Here is a 23,004-nt window from a genome sequence, read left to right as displayed (position 1 = left end):
GACAAAACCTACATAGACACAGAGAATGTGCATTCTCCACTCGGACAGTGACCCAGGGCCGGGATCAAACCTGGGACTGTGGTGCCGAGAGGCAGCAGTGCTCCACCGTGCTGCCATCTCCATCCTCTCCATAAACCCTCCCAGCCCTCGCGCCATCCTCTACCTCCCATCAACTTGAGGCTCAACCTATCCAACCTCGGCCCCATTTCACAATTTAAATCATCCCTCCCATGGTCAGCTGGTGAGAGTGCAAATCTGGAATCGCCCCGAATAACCTCTTCTCAAATCCGGCATCATCCCAGTTGGGTGCGTACACATACCTGCCAAATTACAGGCATCCATGTAATGAGTCATGCATCTCCTACTCTTTCTCACAACTTTGACTGTTTCACAACATGTAAATTACACCCAGATCCTTCTACATCAAAATGGTGAAACATCCTGAGTTAGACTTGAGGTTCTATTTACAAAGGAATAGGTGTAGACTCAGCTGGTAGCTGATTTGACTGATAACTATTGGGACAGGGTCAACCTACCAGGTTGCTGTCTTAACAAGAGGACAGAGGGGACAGTAAGAGAGTGTTGATGTCTGACATTTGATTTCAAGGAAAAGTGACTATTTTAGCCTATAACAGGAGTGTTGAATTTGGGATGCAAGCTGAGCTTTACTCAAATGTTTCTCTGTTCGCTTAACAATTGCAAAATAGTACAAGTGCATTCAGCCTCGTCTCAGAGCATGAATCACTTTGTTCTCAGAGTTGAATGTTGGAATTCTTTCATGAGCCATTATCCAGTCTTGAAAGACAAAGACATTTCATTCTTATGCACCTGGGTACAGATTGTGGGCAGTGCAGATGAACACCTGATAATAAAGGATGCATAAAAACTAATGTTAACTGAATTATAATATTTGGGAAGGAAGTGAAATTTGTTTGCCCTGATTGTGACCATAAAGTACTCTATGTTCTTTTATTGCTTAACATACACGCCCATGTTGCTATTGGGCATGCTTTGCAACAACAATTAACAGTGCCATTGTGTTTTTTTACATCTGTTAAACGGCGTCCAGAAAGCTGTTGTCCAATAAAACATTACTGTAAGATAAACTAATTTACTGGAACACTGGGATGGTTGAAGGATGCGTACTTTGTGTCACACTGCATTCAACATTTTAAAACACCCGAACACACCTTTTCTGGTTGCAGTAGATTGGAGCAAACCTCTACAGGAGAAGATTAGCTGTCAGTTTCAAGTCCTTGAACTCCTGTTAATGTGGACCAACAGAATAGAGTTAATCATCCGTTTTGAGAAAAATTCTGGAATTTAAGGACAGTGATTGTTTAGAGAAGTTGAGCTGATTAGAGAGAACAAATATGAAGGGTGGGTCACGTCTGATCAATCTAACTGAATTATTTGAGGAGACAGCTAATGTAATAGACGGGGGAATGTGGATGCAGTTTATTTGGACTTCCAAAATGCATTTGATAAAATTCCTTATGAGAAATAATTGGAATTGAAGGCAAGTTATGGACTTGGCTATGTGACTGTAATGTTCAAGGCTTTGTTCCCCATTGTTAATTATGCAAGTATGGGCAGACCTGTTGCCAGGCCCGACAGCTGATTGAGATGATATTGCCTTTATTCATGCTAGCTGTCCTCTACATTGTTGACGGTGATTTCCTGCCAGCAAAGTTTGCTGGTGTTACTCTATTTCAGTAGTGAAGAATTTTCACTGACTAGTCTGTAAATTGAGCCTTTGGATTCAGTCTGTTCCATTACAAGTTACAGTGCTCTGCATCTGGAAGATTAAACTGCTCAACGTTTGCTCCATCTAAGTTGGTTGAGTGGGAAATTCAGGATCATTTGCTTTGGGATGACCTGTTTTGCCATCAGTTTTAAAAAAAAAAAAAAAACACCCCTCAAGAACTTTCTCTAAACCATAATAGGGCAGCACGATAGCATTGTGGATAGCACAATTGCTTCACCGCACCAGGGTCCCAGGTTCGATTCCGGCTTGGGTCACTGTCTGTGCGGATTCTGCACATCCTCCCCGTGTGTGCGTGGGTTTCCTCCGGGTGCTCAGGTTTCCTCCCATAGTCCAAAGATGTGCAGGTTAGGTGGATTGGCCATGCTAAATTGCCCGTAGTATCCAAAATTGCCCTTAGTGTTGGGTGGGGTTACTGGGTTTTGGGGATAGGGTGGAGGTGTTGACCTTGGGTAGGGTGCTCTTTCCAAGAACCGGTGCAGACTCGATGGGCCGAATGGCCTCCTGCATGGTAAATTCTATGATGATCTAAAAATAAGCCCATGTTATGACTCCCTGGGCTACTCCCATGCTCAATTCCAGCCCATTTGACCCAGAGTCTCAACACAATTGAATTAACTAAAAATTATTTAAAAATACCCAAAGTCTTTGGCCCTTGGCTGCCCAATAATTACAGCCGCCAGTTTCAGAAATACAGAGGTAGAGAGAGAACCAAAGAATGAATGAATCAATGAATGAATCTTTCGCGTGTTACCAGGCAGAATACTTCCTTGGCCGATGCAGTGGCCAGCAGCCAATCAATTGAACCGAGTCCCACCACATCTCTCGGGTGCCGAGAAGTCTGGGTCTTGCTGTCCAAAGCTAGTGGCACCATATACTATGTTGCAACTTCTTGAATTATAATAAGAATTTTTAATAGTGTAACAAGTAGGCTTGCATTAACACTGCAATGAAGTTACTGTGAAAATCCCCATGTCACCAAACTCCGGCACCTGTTCGGGTATTCTAAGGGAGAATTCAGAATGTTCAATTCCCCTAACAACCACGTCTTTTGGGACATGTGGGAGGAAATCGGAGCGCCCGGAGGGAACCGACGCAGACATGACAAGAACGCGCAGACTCCGCACAGACAGTTACCCAAGCCGGGAATTGAACCCGGTCCCTGGTGCTGTGAAGCAACTGTGCTAACCACTCTGCCACTGAATTCCTCCTCACCTCAGCTGCTTGACTTAAAGATATATGTCTATAAAGCATCCATGGATCAAAAAGATGACAGCAAAAATAAAGAAAGGGGAGATAAGGAAATCATCAGGAAGGACCCTTACACCTGGTATTACCTGTGGACTGTAAAGTTCAATCAAAAATTGACTTTTACCCAGTCGCCCTCGTAAATATCCTTGAGGTTCTGTGGGAAAAGGCGAAGTCGGATCTTGTCAGATGGTTCTCTGTCAAAGCCATTTGACAGAACACCTAATTGCCAGAACTCTCAGATAAACCCAAAGGTGAGAAAGGCACTCCTGTCAGTTCCTTCATGCATGGCCTGCAAGTCTCTGCACTACCGCATGGTGCCCTCTAGTGGCTGTGGGGGATAGAGTCTGGAATGAGCCTTTGCAAAGAACGTCTGGAAAGAGATTGTGTTCCCCCCGCCCCCCGAGTTTCATGCAGAGCTCCACGACGCAGAGCTCAGCTCTATCAGCTGTTCCCAGGGATGCGAGAAGTATCAACTTCTGCTGGAGGATCATCAGCTTGATGAAAGGTAAGACCATAAGACAGAGGAGCAGAATTAGGCCACTCGGCCCATCGAGTCTGCTCCGCCATTCAACCATGGCTGATATTTTTCTCATCCCCATTCTCCTGCGTTCTCCCCATAACTCCTGAGCCCCTTATTAATCAAGAACCTATCTATCTCTGTCTTAAAGGCACTCAGTGATTTGGCCTCCACAGCCTTCTGTGGCAAAGAGCTCCACAGATTCACCACCCTCTGGCTGAAGACATTTCTCCTCATCTCTGCTTTAAAGGATCGTTCCTTTAGTCTGAGGTTGTGCCCTCTGGTTCTAGTTTTTCCTACAAGTCGATACACCCTCTCCACGTCCACTCTATCCAGGCCTCGCAGTATTCTGTAAGTTGCAATGAGTACAGACCCAGAGTCCTCAACTGTTCCTCATATGACAAGCTGTTCATTCCAGGGATCATTCTTGTGAACCTCCTAGGGACCCTTTCCAAGGCCAGCACATCCTTCCTTGGATACGGGGCCCAAAATTGCTCACAGTTTGGTCTTTGGTCTGTCTGAAACCTTTAGTCTTCCAGTGTAAAGAGTTGTCCACGACTGAGTGTTGCAGATTGGCAGGTTCTAGGTCTAGGACTATAAATTTGGGGCATCCTCCGCAGAGCTGCAATGGGGGCAAGATCACCAATGAGGTAATCTCACTGAAACCTGCAAAATACTTAACAGAATAAACAAGGTAAATGCAGGTAAGAGATTCCCACTGGTTGGGGAATCTAGAACCAGAGGACACAATTTAAAAAAAGGTGGATGCCACTTGAGACCGAAATAAGGAGAAAATCTTAACACAAAGAGCTGTGAATCTTTGGAATTCTCAACCCCACAGGGGTGAGGAAGCTCAGTCATTGTGTATGTGGAAAGCAAAGATTGTTAAATTTATAATTAACAATATTGTAAAGGGTTATGGGGGTAGTGGGTGTAAAAGGCATTGAAGTGTACGATCAGGTATGAACGCAATAAATGGCAGAGCAGGTTCGATGGGCTGAATGACCTATTCCTGTTCCTATTTTAGACACCTCAGCCATTTTACACTATTGGCTGGTGATGCTGCAGAGCCTCTCAAGCTGCATGCTTGTCATTGAATATGGATAGAATAGTTGAATATTCTTCCACTTTTAGTTATGAGATTTTGAATTGTTTTGTACTTTTAGATAGTTTTATGAATAAAGTATATTTTTGAGGGAGGCATGTGGCGCAGTGGTTAGCACTGGGACTGCTGTGCTGAGGACCCAGGTTCGAATCCCGGCCCTGGGTCACTGTCCATGTGCAGTATGCACATTCTCTCCGTGTCTGCATGGGTCTCACCCCCACAACCCAAGGATGTGCAGGTTAGGTGGATTGGCCACACTAAATTGCCCCTTAAATTGGAAAACAATAATTGGATACTCTAAATTTATTTTTTTTAAAAAGTATATTTTTGAAAAAGTGAATTAAATTGTTATCCAGTGACTGGTGTCAAAATTGAGACACCAACTGAAAATACTTTAATGGAATATATTGAAATCCACTTACTAATTCTGAATTTGACAGGATCCACCTTGTTACAAATCTAAAATTGTCACGACGGAATTGTATTTGCGTTCAGAAATACATCTCTATTTTACTTCACAGGATCACGTTGCAATAAAGTGATGGACGCCTTCAGTGGGTATGCTTTATGCCTTCCAGATCTCACCAAATTCCAAACCTGCCATCAAATTGAAAAACGACCACCCCTCTGTATAGAAATCAAGGTAATTGGATGAACGTTGAATCATTTTCACTTTTCTATAAATCGCTAATCTTGGTTACAGTGATAAAGAATTATTTGCCATTGCTTTGAGATTCGTCATTTTCTCCATTCCTAATAGGACAACCCATTATCAGGGACCTCCATATCTTTCCCTAGTTCTGTAATTAATTTTGTATGTGCTGTATATTTTTAAAAAACAAATCTTGTTCCAAAACATTTTTTGATAAGTACAAAACAAGAAAACAAACCACGAACGCACCGATAAAACCCCAACCCGCCACCTAACAATGACGTTGATGAACTCTTTAAAAAATAAAATAAACGGCTGCCATCTTTTGTAGAATCCCTCAATTGCATCCCTTATGGATGTATTAATCTTCTCAAGATGTTGAAACTCCATAGGATCCCCCAATCATACTGAGGCATTGCATGGAGAAGCTGACCTTCACCCCAAAAGATCCTGCCTACAAGCACTCAGTGAGGCAAAGACTAATACATCCACCCCCACACCTGTCTGCAGCTGTGGCAGGTCTGACACCCCAAATATGGCCCCTAAGGAACTGTGCTCCAATTCAATTTGTACAATCGTCAACATGGTGCTGAAGAAGGAGATCCAAAATATCTCAAGCTCAGGACATGATCAGAACATTTGTGCATGGTTTGCCGGGCCCCTTCCACAGCGCTCACACTTATCCACCACTCCCTCGAATAGTGAATCATCCTCAACCTTGTTAAATGTATCCAGTGTACCACCTTTGACTACATAAGTCAAGTCTTGCGCATGACGGAGTGGCGTTCACACTTCACAGGGCTTCACACCACACCCCCTCCTACAGTTCCACCCCCAACTCCTCTCACTTGGCTGTACTCCCCTCCAGGGATGCAGTATCCTCCGCCAGGGTCCTCCCACAAATTCCCGGAGTACTCCCTCCTCTCTCTCCTCAAACAGAACCCTTTCCAATAGCGGCGATGGCGACACTACCGAAAAAGACGGGAGACCTTCTTATCAAAAGTCCTGAACCTGCAGATACCTAAAAGTAAATCCGAAAACTGTCTGAACAGGTTCAACAGGCTGCAGCCCCTCCTCCACCTCACTCCTGTTCATTACCGAACGGCAGTTTGCTGGCAAGCTAGTCTCCCCTCCCCTGCTCCAGAGTCCCCCTCTACCAGATGGACAACAAAGAAAAACAAACCATCCACCCCCACCCATCCACCTCAGTATTGAAACTCCCCCGCCCCCAATCCACCCCAGAAACTGCTAATTCCCTCTCTGCTTCCATATACCTTCACAAACCCATGGATCCTCAAGAAAAGGAGAGAAGCAACCAAAGCAAAGAGAACAATCCCCCAAACACATTTTCAATTGACAGTAACTTTGTACAGAGAGAATAAGGGGCACCAGAAAAGATAAACAAAAGAAAACACACCCCATATTACCACAGTATCCCCACACCCATTCCAACAACAACAGCAAAGTCCCACTTCCCCCATTCTGAGTTCAATCCAAAGCTTTCAGCCTACATGAATGCCTCTTCCCCCCTGCCGTCTCAAAGAAGTGATCCATGGAGTTATCTGTGACCCTTGGCTTTGCTGGGTAGACCACTACAAAACACTCCGCTCTTATAAGGTGCTGCCTTCGCCCTGTTAAAGACTACACGCCTTCTCACAAGCTCCACTGTAACATCTTGGTATATTTGAATACTACTGCCATCCCATCTCACCTCACGATTCTGATTGGCCCATCTCAGCACCTTCTCCTTCATCTGGTACCTGTGAAAGCAGCTCTTGGTGGCTCCTTCGCCCGGAGCGACCTATGGGCCCTATCCAGATCGAAGGAGGGGCCGTTGTCCCCCTTCCTCAACAGCTTCCAGAGCATCGCCAAAAAGTACTCTGTTGGCCTCGAGCCCTCCATCCCCTCAGGCAACCACGTGATCCTTAGATTCTTCCGCCGAGACCTTTTTTCCAGGTCTTGGATCTTTGCTCTCAGGCCCTTATTCCTGTACTCCACTTTCAGTAGCTCTGCTTCCAACGAATGTGCCTCGACAGTGCTTCTTCCACCCCCCTCAACACCTCACCATCCTGCACCATCTCTGATGGCCTTGCCCACATTCTGAGAATTATTGATTTAAAAGGAAAACTTAGCATTTAATTACAATTAATAAAATGTTTGGGAAATTCCATCGATGTATTGATGTAAATTTTTGTGACGCACTTGAACAAAAAGTCACAGCAGATTTTTTAAGAATAGGCATTCAAAAAAAGGTTGATTTTCACACTGACTTGCCAGCGGGATAATCTACCTTCTCTTTTATTTACAGCCTAAATGCGGATTTATTCCTTTCTCAAGTCACATTACCAAGGACATTAAGCGACACGTGTGCCGCTATTGCATGCACCAGCATCTGAAGGTACTTGCTTTTATTGGCTATAAATTTTTATTTCTTGATATCTACAAAATTATATTTAAATCCTAATAACATTTATATAGAGCTTTTCATGACCACCAAATAACTTAAAGTACTTTACAGCCAGTTGAAGTACTTTTAATTCGTAGTCATTTTGCAATATAGAAAAATAGTCGAACTGCGCAGAGCAAACTCCATCAAACGGCAGGATAATAATGACCAGAATTGTTTTCTGTGATGATAATCTTCATTAGCGTCACAAGTAGGCTTCGATTAACACTGCAATGAAGTTACTGTGGAAAAAACCCTAGTCACCACACTCCGGTGCCTGTTTGGGTACACAGAGGGAGAATTCAGGATGTCCAATTCACCTAGCAAGCATGTCTTTCGGGACTTGTGGGAGGAAACCGACCACCCGCAGGAAACCCACGCAGACACTGGGAGAACGCGCAGACTCCACACAGTGACCCAAGCCGTGAATCGAACCCGGGTCCTGGTGCTGTAAAGCAACAGTGCTACCCACTGTGCTACCCTGCCGCCCATGATGGTTGAGGAATAAACATTAGCCTGGACACCAGGGATAACTCTCATGCTCTTCTTTGAGATAGTGCTATTGGTCCCATTACATCCACTCGAGCAGACAAGTGGGGGCCTCTCTTTAATTCGAAAAATGATACCTCCAACAGTGCAGTACTGGCCTGGTGTGTCATCCTTATTTGTGAACAGAGCTGTATTGATTTTTTTTGCGTGTAAACTAACATTTTGCACAGTGGCTATATGTTGCATGTCTTGGTGGGTTTAAGTTTTATGTTTGTAAATTATTTTTAATTCAGCTATTCTTGATTTCATAACAAAAGCCCAATAATGAGGCAAAAATAGAAAATGCTGGGAATACACAGCAAATTAGTCAGTATCCATAAAACATTATGCAATTATAGAGGTATGCCCTTTGTCAGAAATTTAGATGATCATTCTGAGTTTAGAAGTTGAACAGAAGCATTTGATACTCAATAAGCAGAAATAATGACATGATTGCTTTGACTTCAGACAGTGAACATGATTTTACCTGATCATGACGTATGTCTGTAAACTGCAAAGCAAATCTATTAGTATTGTCACGACCCCTAATGCGCGGTCGATTCCACTTGACCCAGAGTCCCAACACAAGTGAAATTAGATGTTATTTAAAATATCTGAGGACCTTGGCTGAGCCCAATAAGTTGCAGTCACCAGGTTTATAAATTTAACACCAATAACCTTTAATTATTTAACAGTAATATAATTTAAACTAACAAATATAACAATGACTACCTAATACCCCTTACCCAAACCCCCTTTTCCGACTCTCCCTACTCTATAGTGCGCACACACACACATGCACACGCGCGTGCCGTTTGAGCTTGAAAAGATTCCTGTCCATCCTGTAGACAATGTCCGTCCCACTGGGAACTTTGCTCCTGACAAAATGAAGGATGATGGCGATGGCTGCATCCCTGAGGTCGGCAGGAATTTCTTCTCTGTCCCAGATTTTTCAGCAGCAGCTGGTGGAGATGCCGGGTGATTTCTTCTCCAATTTTGAAAATCTTCATTGGGATCCCATCCACTCCTGCAGCTTTTCTGTTCTTCATGCTTGCCCCATAGTAAGCACGATAAACAGGTTATTTGCAAATTATGTCTATAGCAGGCATTTTTATTTCGGTTTGGGGCAACTGTACATGAAACAAGGGGTGCCATTTTCTTCCTCTAAGTGAATCTGGTTTCAGAGGATCGCAAGATAATTACGGATGAGGAAGACTATTTGGCCCGTTTTAACATTCTTCATTTAGATTGACCTTAATTTCTTCTCAATCCATCCTGGCGCAACCCACCCCCTTGCAGCATCCTGTTGGGTCTTCAAATACTTTACTTTTATAATGCGTTTATCTGCAACTTTTCAGTTTTATACATGAGGGCTCTCTTTGTGGCAAAACTTGAACATTTTTTTGAAGATGCAAATTGCTCTCTGGTGTAAATTTCATATTTTGTATCTGGGCCATTTGAAACCAATTCCATATCGATTTACCTGATCTGAGGTATTCGGTCTAATTCGTATGTTTCTTTATAATAGGTGGCAAATGGAAAATGGAAGAGGATCAGTAAATATTGTCCCCTTGATCTTTTCTCAGGGTAAGGTACAAGTTCTGAATAAGATATGCTATAAATGTTTGCATGATGATCTGATATCTTTTTGGAACAATACTGAATTAAACTGGAAAAATTGATATGTGTATAAATTGGTTACTGAGAAATTGGTGGTCAGCCCTTGTTTTGAATTACAAAGCGTATAAATGTTTTTAGGTGTTTTCCTGGGATCTCTAACTGAGCACTGAATGTCATGCACCTCAACTACGTAAAAATGAATGTCTTTGAATTACTTATTACACGATGAGTTACCTAAATTAGTGCCAGAGCCTAGTAGCCGTGATCTAATTGTGTGACAGAACAGGATTGAGGCGCTGAATAACCTACACCTGTTCCTATATTTTAGGCCAGGAGCAAATAAGCTATATTGTCCTGTCCTAGTGCAATGTACAGTTTATTCTGACATGAGACATTTTTTACATTGGGTTAGTAAGTGCGATTTCTCTATCTGCGGCCATTCAAATCAACTAATTAAAACGGAGAGAAGCAATATTTTCATGCTTTTGCGGTAGAACTGCTTTGTTCCACCAGGGTAACCATGACAGCTGACACATCAGTCAGAGAACTGCTGTGCTGTGAAACTAAATACTATTGACAACCTAGTCTTCATAATGTGAAAATAATTCAAACTGCTTGTCCAAATTCTTCAGCAACCAAACTGGAACAAGTATTACGTTTAATTTATAAACTGCAAACAAATATGGGTTTAAATCAAGAATGTTGGCCCAGATCCTGCAGCCAGTGTTGATGCTGCTCTCATTGATGTTGCCCACAAAGATTTCTGCAACTTGGACCTTCTGCGATTTGTTTTTCAGCCAGGACATCTGATCCTGGCTGAAGCATTGATTGGTCAGTGCAGACATCCATGGGGAAGACCGTCGCGTGCAAGAAAAGACAGGTGGAGATGGGATGTGTCCCTTGTTTTCAGGGAAGTTTAAAAAAACAAATGTTCTCCAGTCTTTCAGTAAGTGGGTCTGTGGTTGGGTCAGGTTGGGGGTGGTTGGTTGTGTTCAATCACGCTGGCTAATCGCTGAATTATACCAGGTATTAACCAACGTAACATTTTGTGGATAAATATTCCGGTAAGTCCCGCATACCTGGCCCAAGCGTCTGACACGCAACTGTGTTGGAGAAACTTCTTTAGTGTCCTGAGCAGCATAAATCAGCACATTGAAAGTTTAAATTTCCCAGACAATTTCAGCAGGTGTGTGCATCAATACTTCTGCAGGGTCCTGATGTGTACCTCCCAACTTCTGTCCAATTTCCAATGATCCAGATGCTGGAAGATTTGTTGTCTCTCGTGTGTGTGAAACCTTTGCGATGTTATTGTTGTGCATCAGGGATTGTAAATTTAATGAACGAGTTAAACATGGCAGTCAGGGTGTGCTCACTTTGAACATGCTGTTACTCCGAGTTGATGTAAATTGCTATCTGAATAAATCTAGTGGGTAGTTCAAGAAGGTGCTTGGCATAACTGATACTCTTCCTTTTCTGAAGTGACAGTGTAAATAGAACCTTCTGTGTAATCCTGATGCAATAAATGGATTTATTTCCAATGTGAGTGTGACAAAGGTAAACTTTCCCTCCTTGTCCTTGACCTGTCTGTGGCATTTGACACAGTTAACCAGACCATTCTCCTCCTATATCTCTCCTCTGTCATTCAATTGTGTGGGACTGTGTGTGTTTCCATTCTTGACTATATAATTGTAGCCCGAGAATTATCTGCAATGGCTTCACTTCTGTTTCCTGCATCATTACCTCTGGTTTCCCCAGTGAATCTTCCCTTGGCCCATTCCTATTTCTCATGTACATGCTGCCCCTTCGCAGAATCATCCAAGTGCATGTTGTTAGCTTTCACATGTACGCTGACAGCACCATCTCTCTCGATGCCTTCACCATTGCTAAATTATCAGACTGCTTATCCAATATTAACTTCTTGTGAACAGAAGTTTTCTTGAATTAAATATTGAGGTGACGGAAGCTATTTTGGCCCCCGCTCCAAACCCTTCTCCCTAATTACAAAATCCATCCTCCTTCCTTTCTGAGATTAAGCCAGTCTGTTTGCAACCTTGATTTCACATTTGAGATCGGGTCTGATGGATCCTCATGCGCGCGGCCGATCGGGGGGGGGGGGGGGGGGGGGGGGGCCTAGTTTCTTGTGTGTGTGGTCCGAATCCGCTATGGCGCTCGGCGCGGCCGCCAGCGTGTGCATGCGCGGATTCGGAACCGGAAGTGCGGGGGCCCGTATCCGCAACCAAAGCTATGTGAAGCACTTCGGGTCCCTGTTAGCCCCCTGAAGGTAAGTGAATCGGGTTGTATTTTTTTCAAGAAACTCTGGGTGCAACGCCTGTGTTTTTACGCCGGCGTGGGGACATAGCTCCATTTTGGGAGAATCCAGCCCATTATGTTCAGGCCATCACTAAGATCACCAGGTCATCACTGAGATCACCTATTTCCACATCCGTAACTTCCCTCAACTTGCCTCTGTCTTAGCTCATCTCAGCCGCCTTTCTAGACCAGACTATTCCAAAGCACTCCTCGCTGGTCTACCACCTTCTACCCTCCTCAAACTTGAGGTCAGCCAAACTCTGCCTGTGACTTAACTCATGTCCTGTTCCTCTATCCACCCATACTGACTTAGATTGGCTTCAAGTCAAGCAATCCACCATTTTCAGCATGATTTTATGAAGGGTAAGTCATGCTTTACAAACTTGCTTGAGTTCTTTGAGGACAGAACGTTCAAGTTGGATAATGGAGAACCTGTGGGTGTGGTATATCTAGATTTCCAGAAGGCATTTGACAAGGTGCCGCATAAAAGGTTGATTCAGGAGGTGAGATTGCAGGGGGTTGGGGGTAGAATGCTAAATTGGATTGAGGTTTGGCTGACTGATAGAAAGCGGAGGGTTGGTTTAAATGGGTCCTCCTCTGGCTGGCGAACTGTAACTAGTGGGACACCGCAGGGTTCAGTCCTCGGACCTCAACTATTTACAATCTATATAAATGATCTGCAAGCAGGGACAGATTGTAACATAGCAACATTTGTGGATGATACTAAAATAGGTGGGAAACTAGGCAGTGAAGAGGTGATTCCGATTTTACAAACCGATATAGATAGGCTAGGAGATTGGGCCAAAATTTAGCAGATGGAGTTTAATGTGGATAAGTGTGAGGTTATCCATTTTGGCCCAAAAATAAGTCAGGCAAATTATTATCTAAAAGGAAAGCAGATTCAAAATGCGTCTAGGCAGAGGGATCCGGGTGTCTTTGTTCATGAATCGCAGAAAGTCTGTATGCAGGTGCAAAATGTAATAAGAAAGGCAAATGGAATGTTAGTGTTTATTGCAAAAGGACTGGAGTATAAAAGTAGAGAAGTATTGTTGCAAATGTATAGGATGTTGGTGAGATCACATCTGGAGTATTTTGTGTCCAGTTTTCGTCATCTTATTCTTATAGAAAATATTAAAAGGGATTGATAAAGTACATTTAGACCAAATGTACCCCCTCGTGGGATAATCTAGAACAAGAGATAAGATATAGGTTGAGAGGCCGTAGATTTAAAACTGAGATGAGAAGGCACTACTTCTCGCAGAGGGTGGAGAATTTGTGGAACTTGCTGCCCCACACTGCAGTGGAGTCTGAATCATTAACTGGTTTCAAGAGGGAGATAGATATATTTCTGATTTTTAAAAAATGGGTTAAAGGGATATGGGGAACAGGTAGGGAGGTGGCTTTGAGACCAGGAAGAGAACAGCCATGATCTGATTGATTGGTGGAGCAGGCTCAAAGGGCTGAATTGCCTACATCTGCTCTTAATTCCTATGTTTTGATTTTAAAACTCCACATCCTTGTTTTCAGATTTCCCCATGGCTTTGCCCCTATCTCTAATGTCTTCCAAGCCTGCCCCCCTCCACGATATCTGTGCTTCTCTAATTCTGGCCTCTTGTGCATTCCCAATCATAATTGTCCCACCATTAATGGCCGTGCCTTCAGCTGCCGAAGCCCCAAGCTCCAGAATTTCTTCCGTACACCTCTCTCCTTCTGCAACTGGCATTCCTACTTTAAGACATTCCTTATACCTGAACTTAAATGGCTTGTTACCATATTTAGTTTATTATGCTCCTGTGAAGCACCTTGGGCTATATCATTATGTTAAAGGTGTTTTATAAATTACTGGGTATCCTGCCAAAGACCACTTTGCATTTAAGTCTTGCTTTGGTTTATTGGAAAATGTTTTATTGAGTTTTTTTTGGTTTTACAACAACAAAATCAACAATATACATAAGTCTATAAACATAGTGCAAAAAGCCTGCTTCCTCCCTTACAGGTCCCACCTTTATTAACTCCCTCCTCTAAACTAAACCAATCCTTCCCCCCCCCCCCCCCCCCCCCTCTGCTGACGTTTAATTTTCTGCAAAGAAGTCGACGAACGGTTACCACCTCTGGGCGAACCCTAACATTGACCCTCTCAAGGCAAACTTGGTTTTCTCCAAACAGAGAAAGCTAGCCATGTCAGATAGCCAGGTCTCCGACTTCGGGGGCTTTGAGTCCCTCCAAGCTAATAATATCTGTCTCCGGGCTACCAGGGAAGCAAAGGCCAGAACATCTGCCTCTTTCTCCTCCTGGATTCCCGGATCTTCCGACACCCTGAAAATCGCCACCTCCGGACTCTGTGCCACCCTTGTTTTTAACACCGTGGGCATGACGTCTGCAAACCCCTGCCAGAATCCCCAGAGCTTTGGGCATGTCCAAAATATGTGGACATGGTTCGCTGGCACCCCTGCACACCTTCTATACCAAAGAACCTGCTCATCTCGGCCACTGTCATGTGAGCCCGGTGAACGACCTTGAACTGTATCAGGCTGAGCCTGGTGCATGTTGTGGACCCGTTGACTCTACTCAACCCCTCCCCACTGAGACCATCCTCTATCTCTCCTCCAAACTCCTCCTCCCACTTGCGCTTCAGCTCCTCAGTCTGCGCCTCCTCTGACCCCATAAGTTCCTTGTAAATGTCAGAGACCTTCCCTTCTCCCACCCACACTCTGAAAACTACCCTATCCTGAATCTCCCTTGGTGGTAGGAGTGGGAAGGTTGAGACCTGTCTACGTAGGAAGTCCCGCACCTGCAGGTACGTAAATTTGTTTCCCCTCGCCAATCCAAATTTCTCCTCCAGCTCCCTCAAGCTAGGAAAGCTCCCTTCTATAAACATATCCCCCATCCTCTCAATTCCTGCCTTCTGCCATCTCCGAAACCCCCCCGTCCACCTTTCCCGGGGCAAACCGGTGGTTATTGCAGATTGGAGACCAGACCAGATGCTCCCTCCGCTCCCACATTCTTCCTTCATTGCCCTCAGACTCTCAGGGCTGACACCACCATGGGGCTGGTGGAGTACCGTGCCGGTGGGAACGGCAGAGGCGCCGTAATCAACGCCCCCAAACTGGTGCCCTTTAGTCCACTCCCATTCCGACCCTCCCCCACTTCCTGATCATGGCTATATTCGCCGCCCAATAATGGTTATTGAAGTTTGGCAGCGTCAGCCCGCCCTCTCCCCGGCTCCGCTCAAGCATCCCCTTTTTTTACTTGCGGGGTCTTGCCCGCTCATACAAAGCCCGTGATAACTTTGTTAACCCATTTAAAAAAGGTCCGCGGAATAAAGATGGGGAGACACTGGAACACAAACAGGAATCTCGGAAGAACCGTCATCTTCACTGTCTGGACCCTCCCAGCTAGTGGCAACCGAGGGCGCCCCACCTCCGAAAATCGCCCTTCATTTGGTCCACCAAACGGGCCAGATTAAGTTTGTGTAACCGTTCCCATTCCCGCGCCACTTGGATGCCTAGATACCTAAAACCTCCCCCTACCACTCTAAACGGCAGTTCCCCCAGTCGTCTCTCCTGTCCCCTTGCCTGGATCGCAAACATCTCACTTTTCCCCATATTTAGTTTGTACCCTGAAAACTGGCCAAATTCCCCCAGAATCCTCATGATTTCTTCCATCCCCTCCACTGGGTCCGATACATACAGGAGCAGGTCGTCTGTGTAAAGTGAGACTCTGTATTCCATTCCCCCCCCGGACCAATCCCTTCCAGCCCCTTGAGGTTCTCAACGCAATTGCCAGCTCTATAGCTAGCGTGAGCAACAGTGGGGAGAGGGGGCACCCCTGTCCCGTCCCCCGACGTAGCCTAAAATAGTCCGATGTCGTCTTATTTGTCCGTATGCTGGCCACAGGAGCCTGATACAGCAACCTGACCCAGTCAATAAAGCCCTGCCCAAATCCAAACTGTCCCAGTCCCTCCTACAGATATTCCCATTCTACTCGATCAAAAGCCTTCTCTGCATCCATTGCGACCTTTACCTCCACCTCCCTGCCTTGTGGGGGCATCATGATCGCATTTAGCAACCTTCTTGCATTGGACACCAACTGCCTTCCCTTAACGAACCCCGTCTGGTCCTCCCCAGTCACAGTATTCATTCCTAGAGGACAAAATTTTGGCCAACAGTTTGGCTTACACATTCAATAGGGATATCGGCCTGTAGGACCCACACAGCTCCGGATCCTTATCCTGCTTCAGAATCAGCGAGATAGTGGCCTGTGACATCGTCGGGGGAAGCACCCCCCTCTCCCTTGCCTTATTGAATGTCCTCATCAACAGCGGCCCCAATATCCCAGCAAACCTTTTATAGAACTCTGCTGGGTACCTATCCGGCCTCTGGGCTTTACCCGACTGGATGGCCTTCAGCCCCTCTGCTATCTCTTTGATCCCGATCGGGGCCACCAGCCCTTCTCCCAGCTCCCTATCCATCTTCGTGAAATTCAGCCCCCCTAGGAAGTGCCTCATCCCCTTTGGCCCCGGTGGGGGTTCTGACCCATACAGCCTACTATAAAACTCCTTAAATGCCTTATTCACCCCGCTGAGTCTCCCACCAGGTTTCCGTCTCCATCCTTTACTTTCCCTATCTCCCTGGCTGCCTCCCTCTTTTTAAGCTGCTGTGCAAGCATTCTGCTGGCCTTCTCTCCATGCTCAAATCGCCCCCCTCTACTTTCTCAGCTGCTCCACCGCCCTCCCTGTGGTTATCAAGCCGAACTCCGCCTGTAGCCTCCGCCGTTCCCTTAAAAGGCCTGCCTCTGGGGTCTAGTCATACCTCCTGTCGACCTGTATTATCTCCTTTACCAGTTGGTCGGTCTCTGTCCTGTCTACCTTCTCCTTGTGGGCCCGTATCGAGATCAGCTCTCCTCGAACCACCGCCTTCAATGCCTCCCACCACCGCTACCGAAGTTTCCCCTGTGTCATTGACCTCCAGGTAATTCTGAATACATTTCCTCAACCGCCCGCACACCACCTCGTCCGCTAAAAGCCCCACGTCTAACCTCCAGTGCGGGTGCTGATTAATGTCTTTACTAACCTGTAGGTCAACAATGTGTGGGGCATGGTCTGAGATTGTGATCGCCGAGTACCCAGTGTAGACCACCCCCTTCAGAAGAGCCCTGCTCAAAATAAAGAAATCGATCCGGGAGTACACTTTATGCACGTGTGAGTAGAAGGAGAACTCCTTTACTCTTGGCTGCCCAAATCTCCATGGAGCCATCTGCTCCATGAACCCTTTTAGCTCCTTAGCCATTGCTGGCACCATGCCCGCTTTTGAGCTTGACCAATCTAACCCAGGGTCAATAACTGTATTGAAGTCCCTTCCCGTGACCAGTTTATGCGAATCCAGGTCCAGTATCTTCCCCAGCATACTCTTTATAAACACCACATCGTCCCAGTTTGGCGCGTATACATTTACTAGTACCACCTGCACCCCCTCCAATTTCCCACTGACCATAATATACCGGCCTCCCCCATCCAAAAATATTATTCCCGCCTCAAACACCACTCACTTGTTGATCAGGATCGAGACCCCTCTGGTCTTCGAGTCCAGCCCCGAGTGAAAAACCTGTCCGACCCAACCTTTTCTTAACCTAAGCTGGTCAGCTACTCTAAGGTGCTTCTCCTGCAGCATTACCACGTCCGCCTTCAGTCCCTTTGACCGGCCCATTGAGCCCTCTTACATTCCAGATGATCAGTCTAGTTGGGGGGCTCATCACCCCCCCCCCCCCCCCCCCCCCCCTCGCCGATCAGCTATCCCCCCTCTTGGACCAGTTGCCAGCCCGCACCCCACGCCTTCACTGGCCCGCCCCCAGGCAACCTCCGCCCCCGACCACCTCACTGTCCCTCAGAAAAATTCCCTCCCTTGTCAGCAGAACATTTCTCTCCTCTTCTCTCCCCCCCCCCCCCAGTAACAGCACAAAATAAATCAACCTCTTTGATAAGCCTAACACCTGCTCACCCCCCACTACACTTCCGTAAGCCAGCCTGCCCAGCTAGCTTGGTGGCCCGTGGCCCTTGCCCCTGGCGCCGGACAATCTCCCAACTATTGTCCCCCGCTCATACATACATATTCAAATGAAAAACAATCCCAACACAATTGTCGGACAGCGATTTAAAAAAAAAAAAAACTCAAGTTGAACTCGACAACAAAAAAAAAAGGTCAAGCAAAAGATCCAGCATCTGAAAAACCACACCTCTATCCCCCAACAATGCAAATGCAAACTTTACCTCACTCAGCTCTGCAGCTGGCCCCAGATCCATACAGCCGGCACAACAAATAACGTCCGAAAAAGCAAGAAACAAGAAACTTTTTTTGAAAAACATAAACACTACAGCAAAATTCAGAGTTCAAAGTTCTCAGTCCGACACCAGTCCTTTCCTTTTCGTGAAGTCCAGCGCTTCCTCAGGCGACTCGAAATAGAAATGTTGTTCCTCGTGGGTGACCCAGAGGTGGGCCGGATACAACAGCCCGAATTTCACCCTTTTCTTGAAAAGGGTCGACCTGATCTGGTTAAACCCCGCGCTCCTCCTGGCCACCTCCGCACTCGGGTTTTGATAGATCCGCAGGATACTGTTGTCCCATTTGCAGCTCCGTGTCTGCTTGGCCCACTGTAAAACGCGCTCCTTATCCAGATATCTGTGGAATCTCACCACCATTGCCTCGGGGGGGAGGAGGAGAGAGAGTGTCTCCCATTCGCAGCTTCCTCGCAAGCGCTCTGTGAGCCCTGTCCACCTCCAAAGATCGGGGGAATGCCCCATACCCCAGCAGCTCCTCGAACATGGCTGCTATGTATGCCCCAGAGTCCGCTCCTTCGGATCCCTCCGGGAGCCCAATGATCCTCTAGCACTGCTGATGGGACCTGTTCTCTAGGTCCTCCACCTTCTCCAGGAGCCTTTTCTGCTGGTCTCTTAGCATGCCCACCTCCAACTCCACTGCTGTTTGATATTCCTCCTGGTCAGCCAGTGCCTTCTCTACTTTCTGGATTGTCCGATCTTGGGCATCCAATCTAAGTTCCAGCCGCGCAATTGCCTCTTTAATCGGGTCCAAGCAGTCCTGCTTCTGCTTGGCGAAGCCCTCCTGGATAACTTGCATCAACTGCTCTGTTGACCGCTGGGTCGACAAGCCAGAGGTCCGGTCCTCCGCCATGCTTCCTCCCGGTGCTGCTTCAGCCCAAGCCTTCTCTGTCCTTCTGTTTCTGCCTTTGCGAGCACTTCTAGTCCTCCTCTCCATGCACCGATGTGGGAATTCAGTTCACAATTGCCTCTGTCATCAATTTTTCTAATCAAGTCCGGTAACAAATCGGGGAAAAGGTCCAAAAGTCCGACCCGAGCGGGAGCCACCAAATGTGCGACTTACTCTTCATAGCCGCCACCGGAAGTCTCAGTAGTTCAATTTCTAATGTGCATATGTTTTGCAGGAATAAACAACGGATGTACATTGCCTTGAAAAGTTTGTTACAGGAGCCTCAAAACAACTTAAAAATCTTTAAGGTAATTATCGTCATTACGTTTTGCTTAACAACACTGAAAACCTAAAACGTTTTCTACTGGATGATGACACAGAGCAAGTTCTCTAGAGTTAATGAAGCAGAATTTAGTTATTGGCAAACCACTGCCACCTGTTGTTCATTAAATTTGCCTTTGGCCATTTCAGTACTGCGAGCTTTTGCGTAGCACTTGCTCACGATGGATGCTGAAATGGCACAGTGCAACTGTATCTTATAACAATTCTTCAACTTATTAATGAACTACGAAGAGTCTGAACCAGCAAGTGTCAGTTGTAATCATGAATTCATTCTCGTTATAGTTACAGAAAGCAATATATAGAGGAGGAAAAAAAGATGGGATTGCGACAAAAATATGGTTTTAAATTATTTAACTTTCTTATAATGTCCAACAGTGATGACATTTTTTAAGGATTGAAACACGGTGCTTGCAGGTTAATTTTACTGTCTGAGGTTGGTTGGCAGTCATTCTGATGATTTGCGTTGTCAAGAATCATAGTTGGACTAACATGGACCAAACTTCCTCTTCATTTATTCAGTTTTACCATTCACTCAATAAGATATTTGATCATGAGAAGCAAGCTTAATATTGGTTTCCTTCATTGGACCTATTGGGCACGATTTAACAAGGGGGAGTCCTGTTTTGGACATGTTTAGCGGGATGTTTCTTGGCGCCAGCAGTGCCTAGAATGACCCCGCTATCAACAGGACTCTTATTTTTTTCCTGGTCCCCCCCCCCCCATTTACCTTTTAGGAGGCCCTCCCACCTAATAAGGGCATAGCACCCTCAGACCCGATTCTCAGCACCTGGCACCGGGGCACTGACAGCCTGACACCCTGGCAGCACCACTCAACCACCCTGATTCCTAGGTGGCAGTGCCTGGCTGGCAGTGCCAAGGTGCCAGGCTGGCAGTGGGAGTGCCAGGATGCCACTCTGACCAGATGGGGAAATTAAGTAATTGTGTTATCAAGTAGAAACTCTTTGGGGTTTATTACACCTTGTGTTGCTTTTTGTCTGTGTAACTGCTTGTAGTTAAGGGATCTTTTCCTACTGTTGGTTAAGCTGTTGCATAAGATGTCAAATTGATTGTTCATTCTCGTAATACTTAAATTACAGCTTTGATCTCCATGGTTAATCTGAAAGAACAGCATCATGTGCAAGTTAGGCTGAACAAATGAAATGGGGGAACTGTTTGTAGAAAATTTTAAAGAATATCTCCCCTTGGAGAAACTTGTTTTCAATATTTTTCAAATCCTGACATAAAATGCATAAAACATGGAATTGCCCATATGCCAAAGGCAAAATCTAAAATACCTCAAATGTACTATTCTTGAAATATTTCATGATCATTTAACATTATCTGCTAGTTGTGAAATATTAACCCTTGCAGGTATTAATGTCTTGTATAATGTCTGCATTGTAATTAGTGTTTCTTCCCCTTTTTGCCTCCCCCACCCAACACCAAACCCTCTTACATTATTTGAACACGTGAAGAATGGAGAGTTAATATTTGGCTGTAAAGATGACCAGGACTGCCTAATGGATTTGAATGAACTTGCTAATCATTTGAAAGCTTACTTCTTTCCTGCCAATGGTGTGGTTAGTGGACCACAATGCACAAGAACTGTTATCAGTGAACTGATTCATGTAATAACAATAGCTTTGGTGAGCAATGTGGACACTTGCAAGACAGGTGATATGAAGAGGACACTTGTCTCACAAGAAAGGAGTCATTGTGAAGCAAGTCATTTTCGCAAGGAAGCTTTAAGAAATGGTAAGTGTATTTCGTTCACCTTTTATATGTGTGTCTGTCGATAAATGTATATTTTAGAAGCTCAGTGTGATTTGTGATTTTCTTTAAAAATTAGGTTGTGTTTCATCTGTATACTTGTATATAAATAGGAGTTAGCTTAATCTAGCCAGCAGGAGACGGAAGGAAAATAGGCCCTTTAACCTTTTAGCCAGGTTTATCTCCCCTTCTATTCTATAGGCAAGGGTGCCTCCTTCAGATGTTGAATTTCTTCGTTGCTAGCTAAAAGGGATTATTTTATGTTTCACCTTGTGAAAAATTAGTTGAATGTTTTCAATTCATAATTTGGATCATGCCATCAATAGCAACGTTTAGTTTCAAATTTGTTTGTAAGGCTAGTGAGAGAGCGGTCTGGACATTGGGCAGCTTATCAGAGTGTGTGTGTGTGTGTGTGTGTGTGTGTGTGTGTGTGTGTGTGTGCATGCGTGTGTGCGTGCGTGGATGCCGTAGCTTGTTAGCACCATCGTTGAGCGAGCTGGGCAAGTCGAATTATCAGGCAGTGCTTGCTAGACGTGCTGAGAGAACTGACCAGAGGGATAAAACCTACTTGATCTTGTCCTCACGGATTTACCTGTCACAGATGCATCTGTCCATAACTGTATTAGTCGGAGTAAAACATTCCTTGTGGGGGTAGATTCATTTCTCACTAATGACAGCTTCCATTGTGTTTTGTGACTTTACCACCATCCTAAATGGGAAAGACTCAGCTCAAAGCTAGACATCCGTGAAGTACTGTTGGCATCAGCAGCAGTCATTTAATTTCTTTACCATGGTGGACCAACCCTGGTTCAAAGAGGAGTGTAGGAGAGCATGTCAACAGTAGCACTGCAGTGCCAACCTGCTGAAGCTATAAACACAGAATTACATGCATGCTAAACTTTCGAACTAACATGCTACAGACAGAGCTGAGCAATTCTACAACCAACAGATTAGATCAAAGCTCTGCAGTCCTGCCCTATCCAGTTTTGAGTGTTAGTGGACATAAGAACTAGGAGCAGGAATAGGCCATATGGCCCCTCGAGCTTGCTCCGCCATTCAATGAGATCATGGTTGATCTTTTGTGGACCCAGCTCCACTTTCCGGCCCGAACACCATAAATCTTTATTCTTCAAAAAACTACCTATCCTTATCTTAAAAACATTTAATGAAGGAGCCTCAACTGCTTCGCTGGGCAAGGAATTCCATAGATTCACAACCCTTTGGGTGAAGAAGTTCCTCCTAAACTCAGTTCTAAATCTACTTCCCCTTATTTTGAGACTATGCCCCCTAGTTCTGCTTTCACCCGCCAGTGGAAACAACCTGCCCGCATCTATCCTATCTATTCCCTTCATGATTTTATATGTTTCTATAAGATCCCCCCCCTCATCCTTCTAAATTCCAACGAGTACAGTCCCAGTCTACTCAACCTCTCTTCGCAATCCAACCCCTTCAACTCTGGGATTAACCTAGTGAATCTC

At 45.3% G+C, this 23,004-nt stretch overlaps 1 protein-coding gene across 1 annotated transcript in view; it reads left to right on the top strand.

The window, feature by feature from the left end:
* The window catches only part of ippk (inositol 1,3,4,5,6-pentakisphosphate 2-kinase), a 105,460-nt gene that overhangs the window by 52,077 nt on the left and 30,379 nt on the right, over positions 1–23,004 (top strand). Inside the window, exons 5-9 of the mRNA XM_072472640.1 lie at positions 5,160–5,281; positions 7,599–7,688; positions 9,793–9,851; positions 19,650–19,722; positions 21,232–21,511. Coding sequence (XP_072328741.1) covers positions 5,160–5,281; positions 7,599–7,688; positions 9,793–9,851; positions 19,650–19,722; positions 21,232–21,511 — 624 coding nt within the window. The remainder of the gene's footprint in view (positions 1–5,159; positions 5,282–7,598; positions 7,689–9,792; positions 9,852–19,649; positions 19,723–21,231; positions 21,512–23,004) is intronic.

Source organism: Scyliorhinus torazame, chromosome 13 (genome assembly GCF_047496885.1).
Source record: "Scyliorhinus torazame isolate Kashiwa2021f chromosome 13, sScyTor2.1, whole genome shotgun sequence".
Taxonomy (NCBI): Eukaryota; Metazoa; Chordata; class Chondrichthyes; order Carcharhiniformes; family Scyliorhinidae; genus Scyliorhinus; species Scyliorhinus torazame.
Note: the sequence above shows the minus strand (reverse complement) of the source record. Positions and strands in the feature narration are given on the sequence as shown.